The following is a 10,783-nucleotide window of genomic DNA, read 5'->3' as shown; positions in this document are numbered from 1 at the left end:
GTCTTAGAGGGATGCTGCTTGATAAATGTTTGCTACGTGAACATAAGTAGTCCTGGTGGTGCAGTGGTTAAATACTGGGCGGCTAACTTAAAGGTTGGTGGTTCCAACTCACCAGCTTCTCCAAGGCTGAGGGAGAAAGATGTGGCAGTCTGCTTCTGTAAAGATTAAAACAAAAGCCCGTCGCCTTCGAGTGGATTCTCGCTCACAGTGACCCCAATGGACAGGGTAAAACTGCCGCCATAGGGTTTCCAAGACTGTAAATCTTTACAGAGGTGTACAGCTGTATCTTTCTCCTGCGGAGCATCTGGTGGATTTGAACTTCCTACCAATTGGTTAGCAGCCAAGCACTTAACCATTGTGCCACCAGGGCTCCTTTCTGTAAAAATAACAGCCTTGGAAATCCTGTGGCGGCAGTTTTACCCTGTCCTATAGGGTCGCTGGAAACCCTGGTGGCGTAGCGGTTAAGAGCTAGGGCTGCTAACCAAAAGCGGGCAGTTCAAATCCACCAGGTGCTCCTTGGAAACCCTACGGGGCAGTTCTACTCCGCCCTTTAGGGTCACTATAAGTCGGAATGGACTCGACAGCAAGGGGCTTGGTTTTGGTTTTATAGAGTCGCTGGGAGTCGGAATCACCTTGGTGGCAATTTTTTTTTTACATGAATGAACGATTGGGCCCTGGGACGGCTGAGGGCTCCTGGGTTCTAATGCGGCTGTGCCCTCTCTGGGCTTCAGCTGGCCCTCTGGCTCTGGAAGGGCAGAGGCTGGACAGCTCGGCCTGCTGATCGCCCTCGTCTCCGCGGCGACCCAGAGCACGGGAGTCGCAAAACACAGTAGAGGCGTGCAGGAAACATGCAAAAAGGCCAAGAAGAGACGCGCTGAAATCCAGGGACGCCGCAAGCTGTGAGACCAGCCGCCGGAAGTCAGTGGCGGTTCCAGGCCGGACGCTCTAGAATCCCGGAAGACCGGGATCTCTGTGGTTCGACGTGACCACTTTTGTGTTCCAGGAAGGGTGCATTCCCAAAGCAGACAAACAGGACCGAGAAAATGGGGACCTCAATCCCCCGGGCCATGAGGACTGTTAAAGGAAGAGGGGTCCAAAGGAACTGACAGCCAAGCTGGTGGTCGCAAACATCTCATCCCCCCTGCCGGCCTTCGGAGGAGGGGGAGGGATCAGCGGCTCATCAGCGCCGGTAATTGGTCGATTGATGACGTGCGTGCGCGTGCGTACGTACAGGGGTGCGGTCTTCCATTCACTCGCGCCTCGGGAGCCAGCGCGCACGCGTCTTACCCAATACCCAGGGATGGCGTAAATACAGGGGCGCGGTCTTTTATTCAGGCGGGCCTCTGCTGCCAGAACGTATGCGTCGGAGGGCGGTGCCCCGCGGGGTGCACACCCATTACAGCGCTAAGCAGCCTCTGGGCGGCTCCCGCCCGCGCGTTGGACTGCGACATGCGGACGCGCAGCGAAGAGGCGAGGCTTCCTCGATTGGTCGTCTCGGATTGGACGCAACAACCATGAGAGGCGGGACCCTCTGCAGAGACCGCTCGACGATTGGCTAAAGACTGGAGGGCCTGTGGTCTGGGGGGCGGAGCGGGGCGGGGCGGGGCGGGGGGTCTGTCCCGGCAAAGAGCGACGCTGAGGTGGTGGCCGCGGCTCTTGAAAAGCAGTGAGCGACTGTACTGCGGACAATAGGCCGGGAGCCCTGGGAACTTACAAACGTCCTGAGGCGGTGTCGGGACAGGCTTCGTTTGGTGAGTGTAGATCTGAGAGAAACCCAAGTGCCTCGCCCTTTTCTTCTCAGACCGCGGCTCGCGGCCCCTCCCCCACAGCTGTCCCTGCGTTTAACCCTTGACCCCCAGCGTGGGCACCGCCTCTCGGGTACAGCGTGCCTGCCACGTGCCAGCCGCATCTTTTCGCTCCTTGTCAGCCCCATCGGCTTAGGGAACTTGAAAATTCATGGCCCTGCTGCCCCATCCCCCAGAGAGGAAACTGAGGCTGGGAGTGGCCCCCTCCTTACCCGCATCTCCACACAGATGCCATGGCCGAGCCCCTGAAGGAGGAAGACGGCGAGGACGGCTCCGGGGAGCCTCCGGGGCAAGTGAAGGCAGAGCCCGCCAATCCCACAGCCTCGGTGGCGGCTAAGAACCTAGCTCTGCTCAAAGCCCGCTCCTTCGATGTGACCTTTGACGTGGGCGAGGAGTACGAAATCATCGAGACCATAGGCAATGGGGCCTACGGGGTGGTGTCCTCTGCTCGCCGCCGCCTCACGGGTGAGCCAGGTCCCCAGGCAAGGAGCCCCTTTTCCTCCTTTTGATCTGCTCCCACCTTTAGCACTCCCCTGGACAGGAGTGCCATTCATCTCTCACAGGCTGGGCCGCTGGATCCCAGAGAGAGGGAGTAACCTGCCCAGGCTCACGTAAGGAGGAAGGAAAGGAAGAATATGAATTCTGGTTCAATTCAACACATATTGATTAGGTACCATCAGTGGGCCAGGCTCCATGTTAAGGACAGGTCTCTGAAACTCTGGTCTGGTGCTTTTGCCATTGTGTCAGTCTACTTTCTGGGACACAGCCAGGTAGAAATGTATTCCGGAGCTAGAGGCTGGCATATAGGATTGTGGGGGGGAGGATGGTAAAGTCTGAGATGGAGAGAGATGTAGGAGATTGAGTACAGGCATTAGTCTTAATGCAAGCGCCAACTAGCTGTGCAACTTGCCTCATAACATAGTTGTGAAGGGTAAATTTGATAATGTTTGTAAAGTGTTTAGCACAAGGCTTGGTATTCAGTATATATAGGTGGTCAGTATATGGTAGCTGTTGTTATTTGTATCCTCATTCTTTGGTTCTTGCCTTTTCCCTGTTTTCAGGCCAGCAGGTGGCCATCAAGAAGATCCCTAATGCTTTTGATGTGGTGACCAATGCCAAGCGAACGCTGAGGGAGCTGAAGATCCTTAAACACTTTAAGCATGACAACATCATCGCCATCAAGGACATCCTGAGGCCCATGGTGCCCTATGGCGAGTTCAAATCTGTGTAAGGAGTGGGGCTGGGAAAAGGAGGCAGAGTTGAGACCTTTTTGAAGGCTGGTGCCATATTGCTGAAGTTCCGAAAAGGCAGCTGAATCTAATGTAAAGGCAGGCTGGGAAAATACCGATGATTCCAGGACAAATGTTCCTTTATGGACTTGCCAGGGCAACTGTTATTCCTTGAGAAGAGTTTAAGGTTTATAGAATCTCGGTATATTTGGTAGCAGACATATGACATTCATACCATCACTACTGATTCTACTCCTTGGCAGACGTTGCTAATGAATCACGGAACAATTTTCTTCGGAAAGTAGACACGTCTTCCCAGTTTTTGTCATAGTTCTTCTAGCAGCCATTACCAAACAATGGAGATAGTCCCAAAATTAAACCTATTAGCCAGCATTGGTTTAGGCCAAATCCATCTTTTACGTGATGGGGAAACTAGGTCCAGAGAGAAAAGTGATTTAACCCACTTTATGGCACGGTTGTAGACAAGCTAGAATCTGTTCTTCCTCTGTACCATGCTCCGGATTCCGTGGGGCAGAGAGTAAGGTCATTCATTACCTGTCTGGAGTCAGGACAGAGCACTGAGGCTAGGGCTATTCCCTGAAGTGGGAGGGCCAGCCCATGCCTCTCTCCGCCTCTCTTGCAGCTATGTGGTCTTGGACCTGATGGAGAGTGACCTGCACCAGATCATCCACTCTTCACAGCCACTAACGCTGGAGCATGTGCGCTACTTCCTGTACCAGCTGCTTCGAGGCCTCAAGTATATGCACTCGGCTCAGGTCATCCACCGTGACCTCAAGCCCTCAAATTTGTTAGTGAATGAGAACTGTGAGCTCAAGATTGGGGACTTTGGCATGGCCCGTGGCCTGTGCACCTCGCCCGCCGAACACCAGTACTTCATGACTGAGTATGTGGCCACGCGCTGGTACCGGGCCCCTGAGCTCATGCTTTCACTGCATGAGTACACACAGGCTATTGACTTGTGGTCTGTGGGCTGCATCTTTGGGGAGATGCTGGCCCGGCGCCAGCTTTTTCCAGGCAAAAACTATGTGCACCAGCTGCAGCTGATCATGATGGTGCTGGGTACCCCGTCACCAGCTGTGATTCAAGCTGTGGGGGCTGAGAGGGTGCGGGCTTATATTCAGAGCCTGCCACCGCGCCAGCCCGTGCCCTGGGAGACGGTGTACCCAGGCGCTGACCGACAGGCGCTCTCGCTGCTGGGCCGCATGCTACGTTTCGAGCCTGGCGCCCGCATCTCAGCAGCTGCTGCCCTGCGCCACCCCTTCCTGGCCAAGTACCATGACCCTGATGATGAGCCTGACTGTGCTCCACCTTTTGACTTTGCCTTTGACCGTGAAGCCCTCACCCGGGAGCGTATTAAGGAGGCAATCGTGGCTGAGATTGAGGACTTCCATGCCCGACGTGAGGGCATCCGCCAGCAGATCCGCTTCCAGCCTTCCCTACACCCTGTGGCCAGTGAGCCTGGCTGTCCCGACATTGAGATGCCCAGTCCCTGGGCACCTGGTGGGGACTGTGCCATGGAGTCGCCCCCGCCAGCCCCACCACCGTGCCCCGGCCCTGCACCTGACACCATTGATCTGACTGCCCAGCCACCTCTGCCTGCCAGCGAGCTGGCCCCTCCAAAGAGAGAAGGTGCCATCTCAGACAACACCAAGGCGGCCCTCAAAGCCGCTCTCCTGAAGTCCTTACGGAACCGGCTCAAAGGTGTCTTGTGGATGGAGTGACTGGCCTGGGAGTAGGGTGGGAGTGAGACTCCAGGCTTAGACTGGGCTGCATGCTCTTACCTTCCCCACTCGACTTCCCTGCAGATGGCCCCAGTGCTCCTCTGGAGGCCCCTGAGCCTCGAAAGCCAGTGACGGCCCAGGAACGTCAGCGAGAGCGGGAGGAGAAGCGGCGGCGGCGGCAGGAACGGGCCAAGGAGCGGGAGAAGCGGCGGCAGGAGAGGGAGCGAAAGGAGCGAGGAGCTGGGGCCACTGGGGCCCCCTCCAGTGACCCTCTGGCCGGGCTGGTGCTCAGTGACAATGACCGCAGCCTGCTGGAGCGTTGGACTCGCATGGCTCAGCCCTCAGCACCAGCGCCACCCCCAGCCCAGCCCGCCAGTCCTCCCCCTGGCCCTGTAGCCCAGCAAACTGGTCCCCCACCTCAACCTGTAGGCTCAACCCCTGGTCCTTCAGCCCAGCCTGTCTGCCCACCCCCTGAGCCTGCTACTCACCCCGCTGGCCCTCCTGGGCCCATCCCTGTCCCTGCTCCTCTCCAGTCCAACATGTCCAGCCTCTTGGCCCCCCAACCGCTTGTGTCACCCCCTGGGCTGCCTGGCCCCAGTGCCCTGGGAGTCCTGCCTTACTTCCCATCTGGCCCACCCCCTGCAGACCCTGGGGGAGCCCCTCACCTCTCCACCTCAGAGTCACCTGACGTTAACCTGGTGACCCAGCAGCTGTCCAAGTCGCAGGTGAGAGGAGAGGCCCAGGTAGCGGGCCCAGGGAAAACGGGTTCTGTTTGGTGGGGGCAGGTGGAAGGGACGGGCTTTGGCATGTCCTCGTTACATGAAAATTGTGAGGCAGAAGGACTCTGTCTGTGTGTAGAGCTGGGCACTCAGCAAGTCCCAGTGCCTGCCGAGACTGGTATTCTTATTCATAGGCTTCCCAGGTGTACCTGCAGTCTGCTTTTGTGGTGTCTGCATTATAACCATACCCTCGTTCTTGCAGGTGGAGGACCCCCTGCCCCCTGTGTTCTCAGGCACTCCAAAGGGCAGCGGGGCTGGGTATGGTGTCGGCTTTGACCTGGAGGAGTTCTTGAACCAATCTTTTGACATGGGCATGGCTGACGGGCCACAGGATGGGTAAGGGCAGGGATGGCTGGACAGAGCTCCTGGGCGGGGGCTGTGGAGAGGGGACCCTGGTGCGGGAGGTGCTCCCCCATGGGGTGGGCAAGGAGCCGGCCTAGGGTGACAGCTGCCTTCCTGCCCCCTTCCCCTGCAGCCAGGCGGACTCGGCCTCCTTGTCAGCCTCCCTGCTTGCTGACTGGTTGGAGGGTCATGGCATGAACCCTGCTGACATTGAGTCACTGCAGCGTGAGATCCAGATGGACTCCCCGATGCTGCTGGCTGACCTGCCTGACCTTCAGGAGCCCTGAGGCCCCAGCCTGTGCCTTGTCACCAGGGGATAGACCCAGCTCTGGGCCCATCAGAGCATTCAGGAGGGCTGGAGCCCTGGGCCAGCAGGTGAGGCTCCACCTGGATTCTGCAGGTTCATCTCAGACTCACACGCAGCCTTAAGCAGCCACTGAGCCACCACCGAGCCATGGCAGGATGGGAAACTCCTGCTGCCCCGAATGATCTTTTCAGTATTTTATTATTGTTTTTATTTTTATGCTATTTTTTTGTCATTGAAACGAGACCTGTCAAATATAAGGATTCCTTCAACACCTGACTGTAGATGTCATTTTTGTAGTTGGGGGCAGGACGTAGTAAGAGGTCAGTAGGAGAGCAAGGAGGAGTCAGGTCTCTAAGCAAACGCATTTGAGAGCACAACAGCCAAAGCCAGTTCATTCACGTCTTGCAGGTTTATTGAGTCCCCCGCTCCCTTCTCCCATCCCCACAGAGATTGTCTCTGCTCCTTTACATGGCCACATCTCGACCTGGGCTGGGGCGGGGCACCTCATATCTATGCCTACCTAACTATAGTGGTTGTTTCAGGGTAGCATGCAGTAACTCTGGTGAAATACAGTTTTGGCATTGGGCTTCGGGAGTTGGGACAGGCAGGTGGAGGAAGCTGACTATGATAGTGAAATGGGGTTGACAGCTGTGGTGCTTACCACAGGGGCCTAAGTTGTGGAAGGGAGGCCAGAGCTTGGAGATAGTCTTAAAACAGCCAGAGGGAGTCTTGAGTGTGGCAGTGGTGGCCACACGCAGGTGGCCTGGCACACACTGTGGGCACTGGTCTGACCGTGCCGGCTCAGTCTGGCATCCAGGGTGGCCCAGATGGAGGAGTCTGCAGTAAGAAAGCTGGCTGAAGGGGAACGTAAACATCTGGAGAGTGGCTTCTGGCTCTTTATCTGTTGGGACAGGGCAGAGGCAGGTATGAGTCTATGGAGCCCATCCAGGTCTAGGCTGGAACAGCTGGGCCTTAGAGAAGGCTTGGGAAGCTGCTGGCTGTGCAGCCAAAAGGTAGAAGAGCAGAGGCATGGCTTGGAGCCAGATGCCCTGAGTATGGGAGGGGATCAGCCATGGCAAAGGAAGTTGGGGCTAGGAGCAGAATAATCAACATGGCAAGGGCTCTGGGAGTGGGGCAAAGGGAGGGGTGGGGTCTGTGGGAGCCAGCCCTCAAGCCCGGCGGATTTTCATCTCAGTGCGCTTGAGGGAGTAGTAGAAGCCCTTCCACTGAGCCCAGTTGATGCCATTGGCATAGGAGAGGTGGGAGCCACCCAGGTAGAAGCCATTGAGGTTGGCGAAGTGGCAGCTGCGGAACCAGAAGGCCCCTGAGGAGAGGGCCGCGCAGTTCTGCACAAAGAGGTCCTGGTCCCGGTCGAAGGTGGAGAACTTCTGGCCACTGTGGTAGGACAGGGAGTCACCTGTGGGGAAGGCATGGAGCAGCTGAGGTGGAGAGCTGAGCTCCGAGCTGGCAGGGAGAGGGGCGACTGCAGTAATGTGTGACACCGTTGGAGACATCACATGGCAGCCTGGCGGGATGGGGGCACCTCCCTGAGCCACATGTCAGGTAGATATACTTCTGCAGTGAAGAGAAACAGCTGCTCTTCTACAGGGGCCCTGGAGCAAAGCCAGGCACACTTCTCCCCAGGGAGGAGTTCCTTCTAAGCCCAAGAGGGGCTTGAAAGGGGTAAGGGACTTACTGGGCAGTGCCAACCCCTGCTTCCCTTTTCCCCCTTAGCCCCTCCTTAGGCTGACAGGAGGGTGATACCTGCCCCGCCGTCCTCGAAGCCTGCCACATAGAGAGTGTAGCCATCCTCCTCAGCGCTGACTGCGTTGGGTGAGATGGAGAATTCGAGGTACTTGGCAAAGGCTGTGTTGTTCTCGAAGTCCTCTAAGTCCACGCGTAGCTCGTACTTCTGCTTCAGTGTCAGGAGGTGAAGGTTCTCTAGCCCTGGGCGGGGAGAGGTGGCAGTTGGTCAGCAAGGACCTGGCGCTCTGGGCAGCGCTCCAACCCCCGCAGCCTGCCCCGGCTTACCCAGCCAGTACTCTCCATCTGCACGGCCGAAGCCCCGCTTGTAGTCGTTCCAGCCCCGGAAGAAACTCACCGAACCATTGAATCGCTTCTGGAAAATCTAGAGCGGAGAGAACAGGCGACTGGGCCAATGGAGTGTCCAGTGGGCAGGGACCTCGCCCTGCCCTGGCCGTGGACCTTATAATGCTGAAACAAGTGTTGAAGGATGGAGTCAGGGGCCTAGAACAAGGTGTATACTGGCATCGACCACAGTGAGCAGCCAGAGTAGCAGCCCAGCCGGGCTCCTTACACTCATTCTCTTGAGAGGCAGCATGGGAAGGGGTTTAGAGGGTGCATTCTAGAGTTCACACACCTGGGTGTGAAACTGGTATTGGCTGTGTGGCCTTGGACAAATTACCTCTCTGGGCCTCCTCCTGAGATTTTTTCTTGAGGATTAAATGCATTAACCCACCTTCAGCGCTCAATTTGTGTTGGCTGTTGACAAACTATTATCTCCATTTTACAGATGAAGAGACAGGTTCAAAAAGGAAGCTCAGGGTCACACAGCTGGGGCTAAGCCGAGGTTTGTTGGAACCAGCTGCATGGCCTCAACTCCACCCCCCCCGCCCCCCGCCACTTACCGTCCACTTTCCGCCCTCAGTGGTCATGTCACAGAAGACAGGCACGGGTACACTGGGGCCAGAGGGGTAGATAAGGTACACACCGTCTGTCTGGTAGCCCTGGGCGTAGATGTCGTCACAGTCCAGGGGCTGCTGAAGGCAGGCCTTCTCCAGAGCTGGTGGGGGTGGGGCAGGGAGGATGCATGAGAATAGTGAAGAGAGGGACTAGGGCAATACCGTTTGGTCAGCACCCAGCGGTCTGCCTCAGTCTCCTGGGGTGGGGTACTGTGTCACAAGAAATCTCAAGAAGGGGAACCCTCAGAGATCTTTCGTCCACCTGTCCCATTTTAGAGAGGAGGGACCAGAGAGAGTCCTGGGGAGCTGACGGTCAACTCTGAGGCCTGACCCCCAGGAATGGTGGCTTGGAATAGCCACTCCTCGCCCAGCCCACTCGCCTGCTGCATTTGTGAATGTGGGGCTGCTTACCATCTCCCCGGATCCCGGAGACTTGGGAGGCGCAGCGGGTAGTAGAGAGGAGAAGCAGCAGCGGCAGGGCCAGGAGGGCCTGCGAGGGGAGAGCAGGGTCAGTGCAGCCCTCAAGCTGGAGACCCCTGCTTTCCTTGTTTTTATCCCCATCACATATCCCAGCCCTGCTGGAATCCCTCTGCCTGCCCTTCAACCCCTTTCCTCCTGCCAAGTAACCCCACTCTTGGGCAGGCTTAGCACCCTCATGACTCAAGTGCCCATCCTGGAACAAGGGACCCGCTGTCCCTTCATAACCCCCTTTTGGTCAAGGGTGTTCTGCCCCTGGAGTGGGCTTAGCCCCGGTGCCATGGGAGCCCCCACCCGGGGCCCCCGTACCGTCATCCTGTCCGTTCACTGCAGGGCGGCTGGGTGTCTGCAGCCCAGACTGCAACTGCCCAGAGTTATGTGCTGGGCCCTGGCCAGCCTCCCCAGCCCCGCCCTGTGGCTGCAGAGCCCCTCTCCCCCTCCCCCGACACTGAACTGGCATCAGCTTACACTGTGAGTGGGGCCGGGGCCAGGGGACCACCTGCGTCTCATTAGGCCTGTCAGAGGCAGAGCTCAGCAGACGTTCACTCTCTGCTGGCTTAGACTGTGCCCTGGATCTCTTGTCTCCACACACTCACCCCCACCCCCCACCCCCACCCCCCACCCCCAACCTGTGGGCCCCTCCCAGTTGGCTCCAGCCCTGTCCCAGCTTCCTGATGTCCCTCCCCCCACACGTCTGCTTATTTCCTCCCCTCCCGTGGCCTGTGTTTCATTAGCCATTTGGTGCAGGGAGGCCTAGGGGTAATGGTGAGGGGGGTGGAGGCTGCTCTGGGGGAGCTTCAGAGCTCCTGATGGGACTTGGCTGGGCTGTGGGGGAGGCAGCAGGAACCAGGCAGTCTCCTGGCAGGGCGGAGACATTGCTGAGCTGTGAGCACAAGTGTTCGGGTGGCCAGCCCTCTGTCTGCCCCAGCTCAAGCCAGGCCCCAGCTGTCTTTCTGGCCCCTTCCCTCTCTGGCCTCCTCGGCCCCTCCTTTCCCCTCCCACAGAGTTCCCTGGCATCTGTCGCTGGCTCCCTGCTCTCCCCCTCCCTACAAGCACAGGGCCTCTTTTGTTTCTCCTTACCCCTTCTTCCATACCCCTCACTTCTTCCCCACCCTCCCAAGCTCTCCCTCTCAGCCCTGAAACCCCCCATTGAGCCTGCAGCCCCAGGTCTCTTCTCTGCCCCAGCCATCATTGGAGCCCTGTCTCCCCTTACCAGGGGTACTTACTGTTGCAGCCTCTTCATGGTTTTCTCTGCTGATCTCTCCCTTCTGTCCATCTTGCGTCAGAAGGAGCTTTCTGGATGGCTGCTCTGAGCATGCCACCCCCTGTTCTAAACCTTCAGTGGCTGAGGCTGTTTCTCACCTTGGACTTGAGAAGAATTTCAAGTCTGGCTCCAGCCA

The 10,783-nt window shown here is 57.7% G+C and overlaps 2 protein-coding genes across 4 annotated transcripts; one reads left to right on the top strand and one right to left on the bottom strand.

The window, feature by feature from the left end:
* The first annotated feature begins 1,600 nt into the window (after positions 1–1,600).
* Positions 1,601–6,600, top strand: MAPK7 (mitogen-activated protein kinase 7). 2 transcript variants are annotated; one of them, XM_003420671.4, is made up of 7 exons: positions 1,601–1,751; positions 2,034–2,270; positions 2,867–3,032; positions 3,678–4,756; positions 4,861–5,501; positions 5,758–5,891; positions 6,031–6,600. In XM_003420671.4, exons 2-7 carry the CDS (start codon positions 2,039–2,041, stop codon positions 6,182–6,184), a joined length of 2,406 nt encoding a protein of 801 aa, XP_003420719.1. In that variant the 5' UTR covers positions 1,601–1,751; positions 2,034–2,038; the 3' UTR covers positions 6,185–6,600. The 2 variants fall into 2 exon arrangements, with proteins under 2 accessions (XP_003420719.1, XP_023395521.1); XM_023539753.2 differs by lacking the exon at positions 2,034–2,270.
* Positions 6,595–9,924, bottom strand: MFAP4 (microfibril associated protein 4). Of its 2 annotated transcripts, none has more exons than XM_010600242.3 (6): positions 9,852–9,924; positions 9,318–9,396; positions 8,853–9,007; positions 8,236–8,332; positions 7,969–8,151; positions 6,595–7,621 (listed from the first exon to the last, which is right to left on the bottom strand). In XM_010600242.3, the coding sequence occupies exons 1-6, from the start codon at positions 9,891–9,893 to the stop codon at positions 7,374–7,376; spliced, it is 804 nt and encodes a 267-aa protein (XP_010598544.1). In that variant the 5' UTR covers positions 9,894–9,924; the 3' UTR covers positions 6,595–7,373. The 2 variants fall into 2 exon arrangements, with proteins under 2 accessions (XP_010598544.1, XP_003420740.1); XM_003420692.4 differs by lacking the exon at positions 9,852–9,924 and adding an exon at positions 9,693–9,762.
* Between the last annotated feature and the right edge of the window lie 859 nt (positions 9,925–10,783).

This window comes from Loxodonta africana, chromosome 2 (genome assembly GCF_030014295.1).
Source record: "Loxodonta africana isolate mLoxAfr1 chromosome 2, mLoxAfr1.hap2, whole genome shotgun sequence".
Lineage (NCBI taxonomy): Eukaryota > Metazoa > Chordata > Mammalia > Proboscidea > Elephantidae > Loxodonta > Loxodonta africana.
The sequence above is the reverse complement of the archived record's forward strand: the minus strand, read 5'-3'. Positions and strand labels throughout refer to the sequence as shown.